At 40.7% G+C, this 21,354-nt stretch overlaps 1 protein-coding gene across 1 annotated transcript; it reads right to left on the bottom strand.

Moving 5' to 3' along the window:
• Window positions 1-1,226: 1,226 nt before the first annotated feature.
• LOC126991952 (uncharacterized protein DDB_G0290587-like) lies at window positions 1,227-7,534 on the bottom strand. Its single transcript, XM_050850621.1, has 2 exons — window positions 7,431-7,534; window positions 1,227-2,442 (listed from the first exon to the last, which is right to left on the bottom strand). The coding sequence occupies exons 1-2, from the start codon at window positions 7,484-7,486 to the stop codon at window positions 1,659-1,661; spliced, it is 840 nt and encodes a 279-aa protein (XP_050706578.1). The 5' UTR covers window positions 7,487-7,534; the 3' UTR covers window positions 1,227-1,658.
• Window positions 7,535-21,354: the final 13,820 nt, after the last annotated feature.

Below are 21,354 nucleotides of genomic sequence, written 5' to 3'. Positions count from 1 at the left end.
CCTTATTTCTTATTCTTTACTCCTCCTTTCTCATTCTTTCATACTTTCTCACTCTTTACTCTTTTCCCCACTCTATACTTTTCAGTCTAGTTCCTTCTCACTTGTCTAACTCCTTACACTTTTCCTATTTTTGTTTTACTCTTTAAACTTTCTTATTTTTCCTTATTTCCTATTCATTACTCTTCCTTTCTCATTCTTTCATAATTTCTCACTCTTTGCTCTTTTCCCCACTCCATCACATCCCTAGCAGCGACCAGGCCTAACAGGACCAGCTAGCTACGTAGGCACACACCCACACCCTAGTTCCCTCACGTCACTCTTCATTAACACCGCTAACGGCCACGCACTGTCTTATTCCCTCGCGGCCTTGACCCGGCAACACCTCGGAGAGACGGACCATCGCCAGGGAGAGAGGGCGGGGCAGAGACTAACATGGGCAAGGCTCTCGGCAAGGCTTATGCTTACTAGATTCTTGGATGATCTTACGGAGTCTCATTTAGTGTCATGGGGATCGTTGGAGGCGTAGGATTGGGGTTTTTCTTTCTTTCTTTTTTTCTCTTTCTTCCCGCTAACATATCGACAAGGCTCTCGGAATGGTTTATATTTACTGTTTTACCTTTACAGGAGTCTTACGTGAGCTTACAATGTCCCTTTTACTGTATGAGAGGCGTGGGAGGTTTAGGGTTGGATCTTATCTTTCTTTCTATATTTCTTTCTGCTCTTTCTTCCCTCTAACACATGGGCAAGGCTCTGTACAAGGCCTATGTTTAGAGTCTTGGATGAGCTTATGGAGTCCCTTTTACTGTATGAGAGGCGTGGGAGGCTTAGGGTTGGGTTTTATCTTTCATCCCGAGCTGCTTCGTCTTCATCACTTTGAGCCTCGAGACCCCAAAACGATTAATGACACCAAGACATCTGACTAACATAAACATAAACGCATTAATACTATGAATCACTGGTGTCCCGGCGCACGCACACACACACGCACGAACGGTGATGCTGCTGCCTTGTTGCTGCGTCCGTGTGGCACCCCGCGGCGGACAGGGAGAGAGAGGGAGAGGGGAAGGAGAGGGGAGAGAGAAATAAGTCCAGGTGAGGGTCGGCGCGGCGGGCTCCCAAAGTATAGTCCCGTGTCGAGGCGAGCGGAATCCTTAATGCCAGTTAGCGGCGAGGGAGGAGCCGAGGCAGAAGCAACTCCCTTCTTCTCCTTAAGGGCGTGGGAGGGGCGGGGCGGCGAGGGGCGGGCCGGGGGGTCAGTGCCAGGCGGGGGACGTGGTGGGGTCAGCCGGGGAGGGTGAGCGGGGGTCTGGCAGCGTGTCTGGGGTGATACCGGTGGCCGTGTCCCTCTGCAGCAGGAGGTAGAGGCGGTTGCTGAGGCCGCGGTGGGTCTCCGTCACCACGCCCACGGTCCTCTCGGACTCCGTGAGCGTCCCCTCGTCCTCCTCGCTGCTGCCGCCCACCGCCATCACCACGTCCTCTTCCGCTCCCTCACGCTAGTACGAGGACGCCTCCCACATGGGCCCGGCTTTGCTACGCCCTCGGGCAAGGAGAAACCCACACACCAGCAAGGCCACGCCCACTGAAGAGGCCACCACGCCCGCGCCCACCACCGCCCAGTCGTTGACGTGGCCGCGGCTGAGACGACCGAGAGGCAGCGGCTAGCCGGGACTCAGGCCGTGGTTGTCAGCGCCGCGGAACACCCAGAGGTCCTTGGTGTGCTCCAGGATGCTGGAGGGCCGCGCGGAGGGTCTTGATGGGTGGCGCTTCTTCTCTGTGTCTTTATTACGAATTTTTCTGGGTGGCTTGTGTGCCTTGAGCGTCGCCTTCTCCCGGACCGTCTCACCGTGCAGTGCCACCCCCAGGCGAGGCTTTGCGCTGCTCCTTGGGGCCGCTGGGGGGTGCACGGTGGCATGGTGGTCAAAGGGCGGCATGCTGTTGTGTATGATCCAGCATGGCAGCGTGGTGGGCGTGGGGGCGTTCGTGGGAGTCGTTGTAGGCGTGGGTTGGCGTGGAGAAGGCGCGGGTGCCCTTTGGGAGGATGCTACAGCCGTCGGGGTGGTGCTGTGTCCCTCTGGTGTTGTCTGTGGGTGGATGTCTGTCGTGGCCGCTGTCTCCACGTCCACGTAACTCACTGAGGCGTTGACTGGCGGGGGTTCGTGACGTGGGGCGCTGGTCACGGCTGCTTCATCCTCATCATCCATTATAAAAATACTCTCTTCCGTCATCCTCATCGTAGCGTTACTCTCCTCACTGCTGTTGTGTGTGTCCGTGATGATGTCCAGAGTCGCAGAGATGCTAGTGGTAGTGGTGGTGGTAGTGGTGGTTGTCGTAGGGGGGATCGTGGTGGTAAGGAGGTGGGAGGCGATGGTAGTTGTGGTCGGGAAGTCGCTGTCCTCAAGAAGCATGACGTATTTGTAGCCGAGAGTGGTGGGAACGGCGCACCTGAGGAGAGAGAGGGAGAGGGGTTTAGAAAAGTTAGTGAAATAGGGAACTGATTGTCCGTAGAGTAGCATATGTGGCAAAATAAAACCTGATCACCCAATGGAAATGAAAGATATGTAAAGAAAGGTTAATTTAGTGAAAAGAAAAGACAGGTAGAAAGCTATATTAGTGAAAACTGGAACCGACTATTCGTAGAGTAAATAAAATCGGCAAAATACAACCTGCGCAGAAGATATAGAAGATAGATATAGGAAAAAGGTTAGATTAGTGGAAAATGGAACCGATTATTAGAAGAAAATAATATAAAAGAGAGATACAGAAAATAAGGTAAGATTAGTGAGAAGTCTAACCGAATATCCAAAGTAGCATAAATGGCAAAATACAACCTGTGCATTTAGATGTAAAAAAAAAAGTAGAGGTAGAAGAGATAGAAAAGAGATAGAAAAAGTAAAGTTTCTGAAAAGTAGAACCCGTAGAGTAAACAGAATCGTCAAAATACAACCTGCGCATCAAAAGGAAAAGAAATGATGAAAAGGTTAGATTAGTGAAACGTGGAACCGAGAATCCGTAGAGTAACACATTAAGCAATATGCATCCTGCTCAGAAGATACAGAGGGAAGCTATGTAAGAGAGGTTAAAGTAGTGAAAAAACAGAACCGATATAACTTAGAGTGACACAAATGGCAAAGTAAAACCTGATCATCTAAAGGAAAAGAAAGATGTATATAAAACAAGTTAAGTTAGTGACAAGAAATATAGGTAGAAAGATATATTAGTGAAAAGTGAAACCGATTATCCGTAAAGTAACAGAATCGGCAAAATATAAACTGCGCAGAAGATATAAGATATCCATATAGAAATAAAAGGAAAAAGTAGTGAACAGTGAAATCAATTATACAAAGAATAACACAATTGGTAAACTAAAAGTAAACTAAAACGTGGGGACCAAAGGGAAAAGAATGACATAGAGAAGAAAGGTCAGATTAGTGAAAGATAGAACCGGTTATTACGTAGTAGAAAGAGAAAGGGACGAGTTCGTTACGCACAGAGATAGTAACGAAATAGCAACAAAACGACAACAAAAAACTGCGCATCTGAAGAAAAAAAGTGATAGTGGGATAGAAGAAAACAAGGTAAATATGAGTAAAAAATTCGAAGAGGCTTTTAGTAGAGCGAAAAAAATGGAAATAATCAGGAATAAAAAAACTGCGCATCTGAAAAAAAAGTGATAGTGGGATTGAAGAAAAAATGTAAATATGAGTAAAAAATCGAAGAGGCTTTTAGTAGAGTGAAAAAAAAGAAAAAAATATCCGTTGATCGAGTAACTAAATAGGAACAAAACAACAACAAAAAACTGCGCATCTAGAAGGGAAAAAAGATAGAGGGATAGAAGATAAGTTAGTAAAAAATCGAAGAGGCTTTTAGTGAAATGAAAATATAGAAATGATAACCTTTTGATCGAGTAACAAAATAGGAACAAAACAACAACAAAAACTACGCATCTGAAGAGAAAAAGAGATAGAGGGATAGAAAAAAAAGATAAAGTAGTAAAAAATAGAAGAGGCGTTTAGTAGAATGAAAAAAAAAATGGAAATAATTATCCGTCGGTCGAGTAACAAAATAGGAACAAAATAACAACTGCGCATCTGAAGGAAAAAAAGTGATAGTGGGCTAGAAGAAAAAAGATAAATATGAATAAAAGATCGAAGAGGCTTTTAGTAGAATAAAAAAAAAGGAAATAATTAGGAATAAAACAACACCTACGAATCTGAAGAAAAAAGTGAGAGAGGGATAGAAGAAAAAAAGGTATATATGAGTAAAAAAACGAAGAGGCTTTTTAGTTGAATGAAAAAAAAATGGATGTAATTAGCCGTGGATCGAATAACAAAATAAACAAAACAACAAAAAATACGAAACTGGAAGGGAAAAGAGATAGAGGGATATAAAAAAAAGAAAAATTAGTAAAACCTAGAAGAGGCTTTTAGTAGAATGAAGAAATGGAAATAATTATCCGTCGATCAAGAATAAAAACAACAACAAAAACTACGCATTTGAAGGGAAACACAGATAGAGAAATAGAAAAAAAGAAATTAGAGTGAAAAGTAGAAAAGCTTAACAGTATAATGAAAAAAATGTAACTCGCAAAAAACACCAAAAACTGAAATGAAAAAAAACGATGGAGTAATAGAATAAAAAAAGACAAATTAAAGTGAAATATAGAACAGTTTATCAGCAGAAAGAGGAAGCAAAAAAATGAAAAAAGATAGAGATAGGAAAAATGGTGAAAATAATAAAAGACAAAACCGATTATACTTAGAGAGAAGGAATATTGGCGAGGGTGGATAAAGTGCAGTTACGGATTATAACAGAACACTTACGGACATATAAAAAATGGAAAGAAAGAGAGAGAGTGGACGAAATAGATAGAAATGAAAACACTGAATAAACAAGACTACCACAGTGTAAGAATTGAAGTCTAGAGAACAATGAACAGTTGGAAGATGAAGGGAAGGGAAAGAGAGAAAGAAAAACAAGACGAAAATCTATCAAGAGAATACAGGAAGATAAGGGAAGGGAGGAAGGAGGAAGAGAAGAGGAAGGTAGATGAAAGAGGGATGGAGAAAGGGAAGGGAGGAAAGGAAGGAAGGAGGAAGAGAAGAGGAAGGAAAAGAAGGAAGGAGAGAGGGAGGGAAAGGCCGAGAAGGGACGGGAAGGGCAGGTGTAGGAAAGGAGTATGGGATTAGAAGATGGAAAGATGGTGTGAAAGAAAATGGGAGGATGATGTGAAAGAAGATGGGAAGATGGTGTGAAAGAAAATGGGAGGATGATGGGAAAGAAAATGGGAAGATGGTGTGAAAGAAGATGGGAAGATGGTGTGAAAGAAAATGGGAGGATGATAGAAAAGAAAATGGGGAGATGGTGTGAAAGAAAATGGGAAGATGTGAAAGAAAATGGGAAGATGTGAAAGAAAATGGGAAGATGATGTGAAAGAAAATGGGAAGATGTGAAAGAAAATGGGAAGATGTGAAAGAAAATGGGAATATGATGGAAAAGAAGATGGGAAGATGGTGTGAAAGAAAATGGGAAGGTGATGGAAAAGAAGATGATAAGATGTGAAAGAAAATGGGAAGATGTGAAAGAAAATGGGGAGATGGTGTGAAAGAAAATGGAAAGATGATGGGAAAGAAAATGGGAAGATGATGGGAAAGAAAATGGGGAGATGGTGTGAATGAAAATGGGAAGATGATGGGAAAGAAAATGGGAAGATGATGGGAAAGAAAATGGGAAGATGATGGGAGAGAAAGTGGGAAGATGATGGGAAAGAAAATGGGAAGATGATGGGAAAGAAAATGGGAAGATGATGGGAAAGAAAGTGGGAAGATGATGTGAAAGAAAATGGGAAGATGATGGGAAAGAAAATGGGAAGATGATGGGAAAGAAAATGGGAAGATAGTGTGAATGAAAATGGGAAGATGATGGAAAAGAAAATGGGAAGTTGATGTGAAAGAATATGGGAAGATGATGGAAAAGAAAATGGGAAGATGTAAAGGAAAATGGGAAGATTATGGAAAAGAAGATAGGAAGATGTGAAAGAAAATGGGAAGATGTAAAAGAAAATGGGAAGATTATGGAAAAGAAGATGGGAAGATGTGAAAGAAAATGGGAAGATGTAAAAGAAAATGGGAAGATGATGTGAAAAAAGATGGGAAGATGTGAAAGGAAATGGGAAGTTGTAAAAGAAAATGGGAAGATGATGGAAAAGAAGATGGGAAGATGATGAGAAAGAAGATAGGAAGATGATGTGAAAGAGAATGGGAAGATGATGGGAAAGAAAATGGGAAGATGATGGTAAAGAAAATGGGGTGATGATGGGAAAGAAGATGGGAAGATGTGAAAGAAAATGGGAAGATGATGTAAGAGGAGATAGAAAGATGGTAGGCAGGTAAAGGAAGGAAGGAAGGGCGAAGGAAGGGAGGAAGGTGAAGATGGAAGGGAAGGGAGAGGGAGAGGAGAGTTAGGAGAGGAAGGGAGGAAAGTGAAGGAAGGGAGGAAAGGGAGAGAGAGCAGAGGTACAGTTAAGTGAGAGAGGTAAGGAAGAAGGTGAAGGAATGGTAAAATATTGAAATGTAAAAGAGGGAGAAAGGGAGGACAGTTAAAGAAAGGAAGGAAGGAAATAGAGGAAGTTGTAGTAAAGGAGGGAAGGAGGAGGAAGGTTAAGTAAGTGAGAGTGGAGAGAGGGAGGAAGGTGAGGAAGGGAGAGAGAGAGGTAAGAGAGGAAGGGAAGGAGAGATGAAGGGGAGTGGTAAAGAAAGGTGAATAAAGGGAGGGGAGAGGTAAAGAAAGGAGGAAAGTGAGAGGGAAGAGTGAGGCAGTGAGGGAGGGAGGAGGGAGGTAATGGAGGATGGATAAGGAAAGGAGGGAAGGAGGAGAGAGATTAAGTAAGTGAGGGAGGGAGAGAGGAAGGAAGGTGAAGGAAGGGAAGGGAGATGGAGAGAAGAGGTACGGGAGAAAGAGCAAATGAAGAGGTTAAGGAAGAGGAGAGGAACAGAGGAGAGGTAAGAAAGAGAGTGAGTGAGGGAGGTAGAACAGGTATAGGACGGGAAAGAGGAAATGGAGGAAGGTTAAGGAAAGGAGGGAAGGAAGAAAGAGATCAAATAAGTGAGGGAGGGAGAGAGGAAGGCAGGTGAAGGGTGGGAAGGGAGATGGAGAGAAGAGGTAAGGGAGAGAGAGCAAAGGATGAGGTAAATGAAATGAAAGGAGAGGAGGGGACAGGTAAGTGGAGAGAAACAGAGGAGAGGTAAGCGAGGGAGGGAGGGAGAGAGGAAGGTGAAGGAAGGGAAGGAAGATGGAGAGAAGAGGTGAAGGAGAGATAGCAAATGAAGAGGTAATTGAAGAGGAGAGTGGGGGACAAGTAAGGGGAGAGGAACAGAAGAGAGGTAAGCGAGGGAGGGAGGGAGGTCGGGCAGGTAATGGTATGAGCTGCTCACCTGATGCTGTGTGACCTGTAGAAGTGGACGGACGAGTGTGTCATCCAGTTCTTCATCCACAACACCCGCTCCAGCACGTCACACCGCCACCCGTTGCCGCTCAGCTTAGCCACCTACACACACACACACACACACACACACACACACACACACACACACACATAGACACAGACACAGACACACAAACACACACGAAGGAAGGAAAGGAAAAAAAAAAAGCATTAGAATCATTGAACGAAATTTTTCACACATACATAAATACACACACACACACACACACACACACACACACACACACACACACACACACACACACACACACACACACACACACACACACACACACACACACACACACACACACACACACACACACACACACACACACAGACACACACACACGAGGGAAGGAAAGGGAAAAAAAGAGCATTATAATCATTGAGCAAATTTTTCACACACACACACACACACACACACACACACACACACACACACACACACACACACACACACACACACACACACACACACACACACACACACACACGAAAGAAGGAAAGGAAAAAAAAAGAGCATCAGAATCATTGAACTATTCTTTTCACACACACACACACACACACACACACACACACACACACACACACACGAAAAAAAAAAAGACAAGAGAAAGACGAAACTGCATCATACGGTTTTCATATTGACTCAAACACATCCTCTCTCCTCCTCCTCCCGCTCCTCCTCCTGCTATTGCTTCTGTTCCTGCACTTCCAACACCCTCACGCAAGACACCAAACCATTAGCATCATAAAAAGAATGCGTTTTACACCTCCCCGCACACGCAGGCTACAAGCCCGACAACGTTCACATCACAGCAGGAATGTATTTTATGGCCTGTTAGCGTACGTAAGGAAGAGAAGGAGAGAGAGAGTAGAAGAGATATGCGAAGAGAAGGGAGGTGAAAATAAAGGAAGAGAAAAGCAAAGCAGATGAGAGGGAGGAGAAAAGAGAAGAGAAGACAAGGGAAAAGAAGAACAAGGATGAAATGAGAGGAGAGAATAGGAAGAGGAGACGAGAGGAAAGATGAGATGAAAGGAGAAGAGAAATAGAAGAGAGAGAAGATGATAAAATGAGGAGAGAGAGAGAGAGAGAGTGAGTGAGAGGTTACCCGCCACTCCCATACATCCACTTTATATTTCATTATTCACGGAGGTTAACAAACAACAGAGGAAATAAACAAACAAACGAACAAACAACCGCGTAGAAACAATAGCAAACCCTCCTCTCTCTCTCTCTCTCTCTCTCTCTCTCTCTCTCTCTCTAAAAAAAAGTACCAGGTAATTACAGGCCCATTAGTCTAACTTCGGTTGTAGGTAAGCTACTTGAGGGCATAATTAGAGACAAAACTGTGAGTTACCTTGAAAGCCACTCATTGATTGGGGACTCACAACATGGCTTCCGAAACAAAAGATCCTGCCTATCAAACCTATTAACCTTTTATAACGACCTCTTCACTGTTTATGACGTAACCAAATCACTGGACGTAGTCTATCTTGATTTCCAGAAAGTGTATGATAAAGTCCCGCATCATAAATTACTTTACAAATTAAAGCAAATAGGTATTGACGGTCAAGTAAACCAATGGATCGCGAATTGGTTGAGCAACAGACAACAAAGAGTAGTGATTGACGGATTTAACTCAGAGTGGGCGCCTGTCACTAGTGGCGTCCCTCAGGGCTCGGTCCTTGGCCCAGTGCTCTTCATTATTTACATCAACGACGTGGATGTTGGACTCAATAACCGCATTAGTAAATTTGCAGACGACACAAAGATTGGTAACTCGGTTCTCACTGACGAAGACAGGCAAAGCCTCCAAGAGGATTTGCACAAAATTTCAGCTTGGTCGGATAGATGGGAGATGCCCTTTAACGTAGACAAGTGCCAGGTCCTTCAAGTTGGAACGAGGAATAAGAAGTTCGAATATGAAATGCGCGGCGTTCAATGCGTCAAGGACTTGGGGGTCAAAATCGCGTCAAACCTCAAATTCTCACAGCAATGCATCGATGCAGCAAATAAAGCGAACAGAATGTTGGGCTTCATTAAAAGAAACTTTGTATTCAAGAATAAAGATGTAATACTCCCGCTCTACAACAGTTTAGTCAGACCCCACTTGGAATATGCGGTACAGTTTTGGTCTCCCCACCATGCAAAGGATATTGCTAAATTAGAAGGTGTTCAGCGTCGGGCAACGAAAATGATCCCTTCCTTGCGCAACAAATCCTACGAAGAAAGGCTTTCTACCCTTAACATGTTCTCTCTTGAGAAACGTCGCCTCCGAGGAAAACTGATCGAATGTTTTAAAATACTTAATGGTATCACGAATGTAGACAGATCAACATTGTTTATGATCGATGACACTTTGCGCACGAGGAACAATTGCGTAAAACTCAGATGTAGACAAGTAAATTCAGACTGCACCAAATTTTTCTTCACCAACGTTGTAGTGCGAGAATGGAATAAGCTTCCACCATCAGTGGTCCAGTGTAACACGATTGACTCCTTCAAAAATAAGCTCGACCGTCACTTCCTTCAACTTAATATCAACTAGAGTAGAAATGCAACGTTTTGGAGTCTTCTGATTAATGTAAAATCCCTTAGGTTTAAGGACAGACCACCAAGTCTGGACCATGGGGTCTGTGTGGTCTGATTTTCTGTGTAAATCTGTGTAAATCTCTCTCTCTCTCTCTCTCTCTCTCTCTCTCTCTCTCTCTCTCTCTCTCTCTCTCTCTCTCTCTCTCTCTCTCTCTCTCATCGCATTCACCCTCGATTGAAAAATAAAGCAAAAAATAAATAAATAAATAAATAAATCGCATGTCCTCATTTGCATAGATATTGAATGTGTTTTGGAGCCAGACAAGGATAGCATCGAGTCCTCTGTGTGTGCGTGTGTTTGTGTGTGCGTGTGCGTGTGTGTGCGTGCGTGTGCGTGTGCGTGTGTGTGTGTGTGTGTGTGTGTGTGTTCGTATATTGCGTGTGCGGCGTGAGTGATGTGTCGCTTTTGTGGTCCCGGATCAAAACAAAGGATTAGAACAGACTGAAAAAAATGAAAAAAATGAAATGAAAAAAAAATGGAGAATATGCAAATAAGAAAGACTGACTGACTGACTCACTCGTTTTTTTTTTTCGTTTCCTTTTATCTTAAAAATATTAATAAAAGAAAACAAGAAGATAAAAAGGAAAAGAAAAATCGGGAGCAGAAAACAATGAGAAGAAAAAAAACAATGAACAAAAAACAAAACGAAAAAGATGAGAAAAAAGGAAGGATGAAAAAATGGAAATGAAAAAAAACACGGAAGAGAAGAAACCGGGAAAAGAAAAAAAAACGAAAAAAAACGAAAAAGATAAATGAAATGAAAAAAAAAAGAAGAGAATCAATAACGAACGCGCACAGGTTGAGGTTTTTGTGGCATCTCTATTTATTTTTGTTTTGTTTTTGTTTTACTGTTGAACGATAAACTATAGGCTGCTGGATACACGAGTTTGTTTGTTTTACTGTTTGGTTTATTAAGAGAAGAAATAGTAGTTGTTATTTTTTACTAATGAACGAAAAACTTACTTTACTTTTCAACGGTAAATTATAGGCTTCTGAACACACGAGTTTGGCTTTTTGTTTCCTTTTGTTTTACTTGTGGACGATAAACTATATAGGCTTCTGAACACACGAGTTTGTCTTTTTGTTTCCTTTTGTTTTACTTGTGGACGATAAACTATATAGGCTTCTGAACACACGAGTTTGTCTTTTTTTTTTTTTTTTTTTTACTTGCGGACGATAATTTATATAGGCTTCTGGATACACGACCTTTGTAGTGACCAGAAACTTCTCGGATTGGACTTGTAATGCGGCCCCTAAACCGACCTTTGTAGTGACCAGAAACTTCTCGGATTGGACTTGTAATGCGGCCCCTAAACCGACCTTTGTAGTGACCCGAAACTTCTCGGATTGGACTTGTAATGCGGCCCCTAAACCGACCTTTGTAGTGACCCGAAACTTCTCGGATTGGACTTGTAATGCGGCCCCTAAACCGACCTTTGTAGTGACCCGAAACTTCTCGGATTGGACTTGTAATGCGGCCCCTAAACCGACCTTTGTAGTGACCCGAAACTTCTCGGATTGGACTTGTAATGCGGCCCATAGAGAGAAGAAAATTACACTCGTTTGTTTTACTTATATACGAGAAATAATATTCGTCTGGTGGTGAATGTCGTTAGTTTGTGTTGTTTTTGTTATTGGCTTTTAGACATACACGAGTTTGTTTTGATTTGTTTGATTTATTAAGATAATAAATACTATGGTTCGTTTTTTTTTTTTTTACTTATGAATGATAAATAATATTCGTGTAGTGGTGAGTGTCGGTAGTTTGTGCTGTCATTGTCATTGTTATTCCTTGTTAGAAATGCGAGGTTTTTTTTTTTTGTTATGGTTTATATAGAGAAGAAATATTCGAGTGTTCTCTTTTTTCACTTTTAAAGGAGAAACTTGTCTGTCTGGTGGTGAATGTTATTACTCTGTGTTGTTATTGTTATTTAATTTTAGATATACACGAGGGTTTGATTTTTCTTTCTGCTTCATTTATAAAGAGAAGAAAAATATTAGTTATGTTTCGTTAATTTTACTTATAAACGAGAAATTTTATTCGTCTCGTGGTGGATACTGATGGTGTGTGTTTTTATTGTTATTCCTTGTTAAATATACACGAGGTTTTGTTTTATTCTGTTTGGTTTATACAGAAAAGAAATTCGAGTTTTTTTTTTCACTTTTAAGGAGAAACTCGTCTGTCTGGCTGGTGAATGTTGTTACTCTGTGTTGTTATTGTTATTCCTTTTTAGAAATACACGAGTTTGTTTTTCGGTTTGATTTATAAAGAAAAAAATATTCGATTTTTTTATCTTTCCTTATAAGCGAGAAACGATCGTGTGCGGTGTATGTCGTTAGTCTGTATGATTGTTGTCCCTATTTAGATATACACGAGTCATTAATTTTTGCCTGTTTGATGTATAACTTAGAGAAATATCCAAGTTTTTTTTAACTTTTTGTAGTATTATCGACCCCCTTAAAGAACTATACGAATTTCTTTAGATTTTCGATTTTTAAAGATGAGAAATACTGGATTTTTTTTTCTTCCGTTTGGCAGATCTTTTGACAAATGTTTCTCCGTTGGCTTGGTTTCTTTCATTCATTTTCCGTGCGGCCGAGACTCAGACGGAAGGTAAGATATTATTATACAGTTGAGGAGAGGAGCAGAAAGGCGTGTGCGTGCGTGTGTGTGTTTTCTTAAGCTCCGCCTCGGTGAACATATTAATAAAACGAATTTGGAAACGAACGAAAGACGGACTCGCTTCTCTTCTCTTTTCGTTTCGTTTCGTCTCGTCCAATCTTTAAAGAAACTGGGAAGAGAAGAAAACGGGGAAAAGAAAATTGAAAAAAACGGAAAAAAATGGAGAAAAGAGAAGAAAAAAAAAGGAAAAAACAGGGAAGTGAAAAAAACTGGGAAATGAAAAAAAAACACAGGGAAAAGAAAAAACGGGAAAGGAGAAAAAAAACAGGGAAAATAAAAAAAATAGGGAGAGGAGAAAAAACGGGGAAAAAACATATAGAAAGAAACAGGGAAAAGAAAAAGACAGGAAAAAAAAACAAGGAAAGGATAAAAAACGGAAAAGAAAAACATGAAAAAACAGGGAAAGCAGAAAAAAACATGGAAAAGACAAACACAGGGAAAAATACGGAAAAGAAAATAACACTGAAAAACAGGGAAAGGAAAAAAAAGGAAAAGAAAAACACAGGGAAAAACAGGGAAAGGAGAAAAAACAGGGAAAAGAAAAACACAGGGAAAACAAGGATTGGAGAAAAAACAAGGAAAATAAAAACAAAAGAACAGGGAAAGGAAGGAGAAAAAAACAGGGAAAATATAAACACAGGGAAAAGAAAAAAATCGGGGAAAATAAAACAAACAGGAAAAAGCAAAAAAATGGAAAAGAAAAAAAAAAGGAAGAAAACCCACATTCGATTCTGATGACTCAAGGAATTTATTTTTTCTTCTCAGTTTGAAAATTTCTTAGACACGTGAAGTATTTTTTTAAGGTCGATTTTTTGTGTTATTTTTTTGTTACTAAAAGCAAGTCCAATTTTTCTTTTGTTATTGTTAAGCTTGTTAGTCGTGAAAGGTAGGTAATTTTTTTATTCTAATTCATTTACTTCGTCTTACCTTGACTTTTTTTTATCCCTTATATCTCATTCCTTTCGTAACTTCTTTTATACATTCTTTGCTTCTTATCTTTTTTCTTTACAAATGTTTACATCCTTCCGTAAGTTCATTTAAGTTCTGTGCATCTTACCTTTCAGTTCCTCTATTTTTCCCTCCTTTCGCAGTTTTCTTTGATAATTTCTTTGATTTTTTCGTTTTCTTTCTTTTTTTCCCACTTTTCGTAACCTGATCTAGTTGACTTGCTCCATCTAATCATTCATTTCTTTATTATCTTTTGACACACCATTCGTACCTTTTTTTCTCCAAATTTCTTTCGACATTATTAGTTTTTTGGGTCCTTTTGCTTTCCTTTCTTGGAGGTTCTTTTTGGGTACCTTTCGGGTCCTGGCTTTGGCGGTAGTGGGTCTGTTATTAATTTGATGATAGTGATGATGATGATGAAGAAGAGAAGGAGGAGGAGGAAGAGGATGAGGAAGAGGAAGAAAAAGAATAGGAGGAAGATGAAGAGGAAGAGGATGCAGAAGAGAAAGAAAATGAGAGAAAATATGAGAAAGAATAAGAATAAGAATAAAAGGAAAAAAAGGAAGAAGAATAGAAAGAAGAAAAGAAAGAAGAAGAGAAAGAAGAGAAAGAAAAGAAAGAAAAAAGAAAGGAGAAGAGAAAGAAAAATAAATGAGAAGAGAAAGGAGAAGAGGAAGAAGAGAAAGAAGAAGAAGAAAGAAGAAGAAAGGAGAAGAAAGAAGAAAGAAGAAGAGAAGAAGAAGAAAGAAGAAAGAAAGAAGAAGAAAAGAAGAAGAAGAGAGGAAAAGAAGAAAGAGGAAGAAGAAGAGAGAAAGAAGAAGAGAAAGGAGAAGAGAAAGAAGAAGAGAATGGAGAAGAGAAAGGAGAAGAGAAAGGAGAAGAGAAAGAAGAGAAAAAAAAGAAAAAAAGAAGAGAAAGAAGAAAAAAGAAAGAAAAAATGGAAAGGAGAGGAAAAAGAAGTGAAAAAGATGAGAAAAAACAAGAGAAAAAACAAGAGAAAAAAAAGAGAAAGAAGAGAAAAAAAGAAGAGAAAAAAGATGAGACAGAAGAAGAGAAAGAAGCAGAGAGAGAAGAAGGGAAAGAAGAAGAGCAGAAATAAGAGAAAAAGAGAAAAAGGAGAAAGAAGAGAAAAAGTTGAGGAGGAGGAATAATAAGAAAAAGAATAAGAGGAAGAAGAGGAGGATGGTGATGGTGGTGGTGGTGGTGGTGGTGGTGATGATTTTGGTGGTGGTGATGAGGCTTAATTAGGAACGGCATTCCACCACCACCACCACCACAATAATTATCGCCAGGTAATTAGGAGGTGAATTGTGGCTGAATCAAAAGACAGGTGTGCTAATTAACGCCTCAATATACCTGCCTTATCTTGCCTTATGATTACTTTCTCTCTCTCTCACTTTCTCCCACTTTCACTTTATCTTCCTTTATTCTTTTTTCTGTCACTCTCTTTTTCATTTTCTCATCCTTTCACGATCCTTTTCTTTTTCTCTTTTTTCTTATCTCTTTCAATTTTATTTTTTTCTTCTTTCGTGTTTTCTTTCTCTTTTTCTCTAATTTTTGCTTTCTCTTTATTATTCCATCACTTTCATTCTCTCTCATTTTCTCCTTTCTTCATTTCTTTCTCTTTCTTTTTTATTCATCCCTTTCATTTTCAATTCTGTTTTTTTTGTTTTGTTTTTTGTAGTTTTTTCATTTTCTTTATTTTAGATCACTTTCATTTTTACTTTTCACTTTCTTTTTTTCTATTTCTCTCTCTCTCTCTCTCTCTCTCTCTCTCTCTCTCTCTCTCTCTCTCTCTCTCTCTCTTCGTTGGTCGAGTTTTAATACTCTTAGGGACAGGAAAATATGTTGATGGTAAATAAGGAGTAGGAGGAGGAGGAGGATAAGGAGGAGGAGGAGGGAGAGGAAGAGGAGGAGGAGGAGGAGGAAGAGGAAGAGGAAGAGGAGGAGGAGGAGGGAGAGGAAGAGGAGGAGGAGGAGGAGGGTTTTCATGTATGTGACTTTTCCTTTTCCTTTTTCTCCTTTTTTTGTTTTTTTTGTTTCAAGTGTTGCAATTTTTTATTCGTATTTTTTTTCCATATTTTTCTTGTGTATTTCTGAGTCCTTGTTCTTCTCTTCCTCGTTTTCTACCTTCTCCTCCTCTTCCTCTTTTGCCTGTTTTTTTTCTCCTTTTGCAACACCTCTCATTTCTCTTCTTATTCCTCGTCCATTTATACTTTCTTCTCTTTTTCATTCTCCTTCTCCTCCTCGTCCTTCTCCTCCTCATTATCTTCCAACTCCTCCGTCCACACCTCTAGTTCCTCTTTTTTCTCCTATTCCACTTCTTTCTTCTCCATCGCTTCTTCTTCCTTCTTCTTCTCCTTCATTTATTCATCATCTTTGTTCTCGTAACACTATTTTAATCCCTCTTCGTCTTCCATCACCTCCTCCTCCTCCTCCTCCTCCTCCTCCTCCTCATCTCCCTTCTCATTACGCGGCTAGACTTGGAAGACTTCTTAGTGAGCAGGTGTCACTTTTCAGAGCATAAAAAACAGCGAGCCCCGACAGAGAACGTCACGTAAACAATCAAAGGACCACCAGCCAATCCCACCTTGACCATAAAAATTATAAGCGCGTGTTATGTAAACGCCCGCAGCATTCGAAATAAATTCACAGACCTGGAGGAGCTTGCTGCAACGGAAAACTTCCACATTATCGCCGTCGCGGAGTCATGGTTAAATACAAATAACAGAGATTTTATTGCGGAATTTAGCTTACCCGGCTATTCAATTTTTTTTGCGACAGAGAAAACAGAGTTGGTGGTGGCGTCGTCTTATATATTCGTGCTGGTTTAAATCCACGTGTTATCAAAGTCGAAAGAATAAATAATATAGACACCGTTTTCGTAGAAATTAAAAACCGTTCAAGTAAATTAGTTATTGGCATTGTTTATAGACCTCCAAACCAAGCAATGCAAATAGACAGAAAACTGTTCGAACAAATTTCTAACATGCAATCAATCTGAAGCTGTAATTATGGGAGACTTTAACTTACCATTTAAGAGTTGGGGAGACACATTAAATATACACTCGGGTCACGATCTATACAGTAACTTATTAGAAAGTGCGCTTTATCAGCATGTGCATAAACCAACTCGCGAAAATAACATCCTCGATCTAGTTCTCACAACTAAAGAAAGCCTAGTTAAGGATCTCAATGTTGGTACAGAATTCAGCGACAGCGATCATCGAATGATTTCGTTTAAGATAAAATCAAAGAGAACATGAAAACGAGTGAAGAAAGAATACCTGATTACCGACGTGCGGATTTTGACAAACTAAGAAATTTAGTAGCGAATGCAGACTGGAGCGAAATTTCTGCAGCCTCAGATATAAATAAAGCTTGGGAAACATTCACAGAAACTTTAAGTAGAGCCGTGAATTTATGCGTACCATTCCGTAGAAGACGACCAGCAGCCAACTGGAAGCCTAAGTGGCGGAACAATCAACTCAAACGCCAAATTGAGAATTAAAATCGAGCGCGTCGCAAATACTTGATTACAAATAATGAAACAGACAAAACTGAATTCCAAAGATTACGCCGAGAAACAAAAAGAATCATACGTCTCAATAAAAGAAACCTAGAGCTTCATATTGCAAGCGCAAGAAAAACAAATCCTAAAGAATTTTTGCTTACGTAGAAACAAAAAGGTTCTCACCCCCAGTATTGGCCCAATAGCAACTGTAAATGGCGAATCCACGAATGATGATAAAGAAATCGCTAACATATTGAATGATTTTTTTGCCTCCGTTTTTACAGAAGAAATCTTATCCGAAAGGCAACCGGAAGCCCCAAGATATATTGATGACACATCCTTGAGTATTATTAGCGACATTGTAGAAAGTGATTTAGTACAAAATATCGATAATATTAAAGTAAAAAAAAAGCCCGGCCCAGATAAAATATCCCCGCGTATTCTTTAAGAGGCAAAACATCAGATCAGCAAGCCCCTCTTGAACATATTCTCAAAGTCACTAAACACAGGAAAAGTACCACTAGAATGGAAACTCGCTAACGTAACTCCTATCTTTAAAAAAGGCGACAAGTCCCAACCAGGTAATTATCGACCGATCAGTCTAACGTAAATCGTGTGCAAAATTTTAGAGACAATCATTCGCGAAAAAATAGATTTTTTTTTTTTTAAGATAACAGACTAATTAAGGATTCGCAAATGGTTTTCGAAACAAACGTTCCTGTTTGACTTACCTTCTCGATTTCTTCAACTACATCTTTCATGTGTACGATGAAAGTCAATCAGTAGACATTGTATATTTGGACTTTCAGAAAACATTTGACAAAGTCCCTCACAACCGTCTCCTTAGTAAATTGCAAACTCACGGTATAACCGGTAATATTCATAAGTGGCTCAGAGACTGGCTTACCGACCGTAAACAGAGAGTTGTTATGAATGGTATAGCTACTTTTACGCCTGTTTCAAAGCCGCTGGTGTGTGCGTTACCTAATCTACAGAGAGACTGTAAAAGAGGTTGAAGTGAATTCGTTCCATATTCCTAAACGTCTCGGCTCAGATTAGGACTATTTCCCAAGCCCACAGAGAAGATTAACTGGGTTTTCACGGGGGTGTCCCGTTGAGGGTGCAGAGGTCGTGTATGACAGTCACCGGGATCACGAAACAGTCCGTGAAAAACCCTGAAACTTCTACGAGAGGCTTTTAAACAGGCGAACCGAGGCGCCGACGGGTTAAGGATACGTGCCGTGCAGCCTTACTGACCCATCCCTGCAGCACTGTGTGTGTGTCTGTTTACAGCTGACGGTGTGTGTGTGTGTGTGTGTGTGTGTGTGTGTGTGTGTGTGTGTGTGTGTGTGTGTGTGTGTGTGTGTGTGTGTGTGTGTGTGTGTGTGTCATTGTGTGCTCTAATCTCTATGCCTACCCATTTCCCTGCAGTGTAGATATAATTACACATTTCGGAGAGTAGAAACCAGTTCGGACTCCCAACGCTTTACAGCTGTTTTCACATATTCGGTTCCGTATTCAACTGTTCCAATGACTGCCCCGAGGTGTCTTTCGCCAGTCACTGACAGTTTCACGTTACTGCTTTGGAATGCTGTTTTGGCCCGATCGTATGCCTCTGGTTTTACAATCACCACAGACTTAGTGGCGTTGGGACGGTAACCTATTTTAGGGCCGTGTTCATTGACGAGGTCCCACCATTTCCTGAGGTCTGCAGACTTTCCTACCCCTGTGAGGTCATCCGCATACGCCACCTGTTTGACGTTGGTGTTTTCATGGCGGATGATGTCCTGCAGCTTCGTCATTCCCAGGGCAAACATTGCCCTCTGAGGATTACTACTACTACTACTACTACTACTACTACTACTACTACTAATATTACTACTACTATTACTACTACTACTACTACTACTACTACTACTACTACTACTACTACTACTACTACTACTACTACTACTACTACTACTACTACTACTACTACTACTACTACTTTTTTTTTACGGGCCTCCATCTATTAGATTTGCGTTGTGAGCGGTATATTTTCTCATATCCTTTCACAAAGCAATTCATTGGCCCCACCCAGCCAATGACTGTGGCCGACAACCATCTTTATTTAATATTACAAACTTTACTAAACATTTTATTTTTAAGCTAACAGAGCTTGTGGTTGATACGACTATCAACCACCGTCGCCTCAAAGTCCAGGTCAGCAATGCGGGTGGTTTTGGGTGCAGGTGACCTGGTTCCTCTCAGGCAGACCAAGGCTGACCTCAGGAGGGAGAAGGACAGCCTGCATCTCATCCAGGCGACCACACTGCTTCTTGGCTGTTGTTTCTTATCCGCCAGTGTTTCGGCGAGTCTTGCGTAGAAGCTCTGCGCCCTTGGTACCATCCCTCCTGCCGTCGTGAATACTACCGGGGTGAAGGAGCCCTGGTCCACATTCTGTATTCTTTCTTCATATGCTCTGTTCTTCTCTTGTTCGTTTCTTCTGTGGGCTGCATCAATTGTCAGGTCTCTGTGGCAATGGGCCATGGGATCAAAGATCCTTATGTCAAAATATGCCCTTTGTCCACGAGTCCAAAACCCTCTGGCGCTAACATCCACTCGTGCTTCGTTCGAAACATTAGCGGTGCGTCTGGCGAGGTGTTCGCCTTGCAGAGGGAGCAGCATGGGTTCCACAGTCACGTCGTGGCAGACTTCTTTCAGCATCTGAGCTGTTACGTCTCTTACTTCATCATGTCTCATGCAGACGAAACCTCCTCTCTTGCATGTCATGGCATGATTTTGGTTGAAGGGTGAGCCACAGTTACACATGTTTGGGAGCCCATCCACTGGCCAGCCATACCTACTACTACTACTACTACTACTACTACTACTACTACTACTACTACTACTACTACTACTACTACTACTACTACTAATAATAATAATAATAATAATAATAATAATAATAATAATAATAATAATAATAATAATAATAATAATAATAATAATAATAATATTACTACTAATATTACTACTACTACTTCTACTACTACTACTACTACTACTACTACTACTACTACTACTACTACTACTACTACTACTACTACTACTACTACTACTACTACTACTACTACTACTACTACTACTACTACTACTACTACTACTACTACTACTACTACTACTACTACTACTACTACTACTACTACTACTACTACTACTACTACTACTACTACTATTACTACTAATATTACTACTAATATTACTACTACTACTACTAATAATAATAATAACAATACTTTTTTTTTTCACAACAAAGGAAGCAGCTCATGGGCACAAAAAAAGAAACAATAATAAAAAATAAAAAAAAAGCCCGCAAGTCGCTGCTCCTAAAAAAGAATCCAAAGAGGTGGCCGAAAGAGAGGTCAATTTCGGGAGGAGATGTGTCCTGATACCCTTCTCTTGAAAGAGTTCAAGTCGTAGGCAGGAGGAAATACAGATGAAGGAAGATTGTTCCAGAGTTTACCAGCGTGAGGGATGAAAGAGTAAAGATGCTGGTTAACTCTTGCATAAGGGGTTTGGACAGTATAGGGATGAGCATGAGTAGAAAGTCGTGTGCAGCGGGGCCGCGGGAGGGGGGGGAGGCATGCAGTTAGCAAGTTCAGTAGAGCAGTCAGCGTGGAAATATCGATAGAAGATAGAAAGAGAGGCAACATCGCGACGGAATTTAAGAGGTAGAAGACTATCAGTAGAAGGAGGAGAGCTAACGAGATGAAGAGCTTTAGACTCCACTCTGTCCAGAAGAGCTGTGTGAGTGGAGCCCCCCCACACGTGAGATGCATACTCCATATGTATATGGATAGCAACTGCGCGGGGGAGAAGAACTGGCGGAGACGATACAGAACGCCCAACCTCGAGGAAGCTGATTTAGCGAGAGAGATGTGAAGTTTTCAGTTGAGATTTTGAGTAAAGGATAGACCGAGGATGTTTAGTGTTGAAGATGGTGATAGCTGAGTGTTGTCGAAGAATAGAGGATAGGTGTTTGGAAGATTGTGTCGAGTTGATAGGTGGAAAAATTGAGTTTTTGAGACATTGAAGGACACAAGGTTCCTTCTGCCTCAATCGGAAATGATAGCAACTACTACTACTT

Source organism: Eriocheir sinensis, unplaced genomic scaffold (assembly GCF_024679095.1).
Source record: "Eriocheir sinensis breed Jianghai 21 unplaced genomic scaffold, ASM2467909v1 Scaffold371, whole genome shotgun sequence".
Classification (NCBI taxonomy): domain Eukaryota; kingdom Metazoa; phylum Arthropoda; class Malacostraca; order Decapoda; family Varunidae; genus Eriocheir; species Eriocheir sinensis.
The sequence above is the reverse complement of the archived record's forward strand: the minus strand, read 5'-3'. Positions and strand labels throughout refer to the sequence as shown.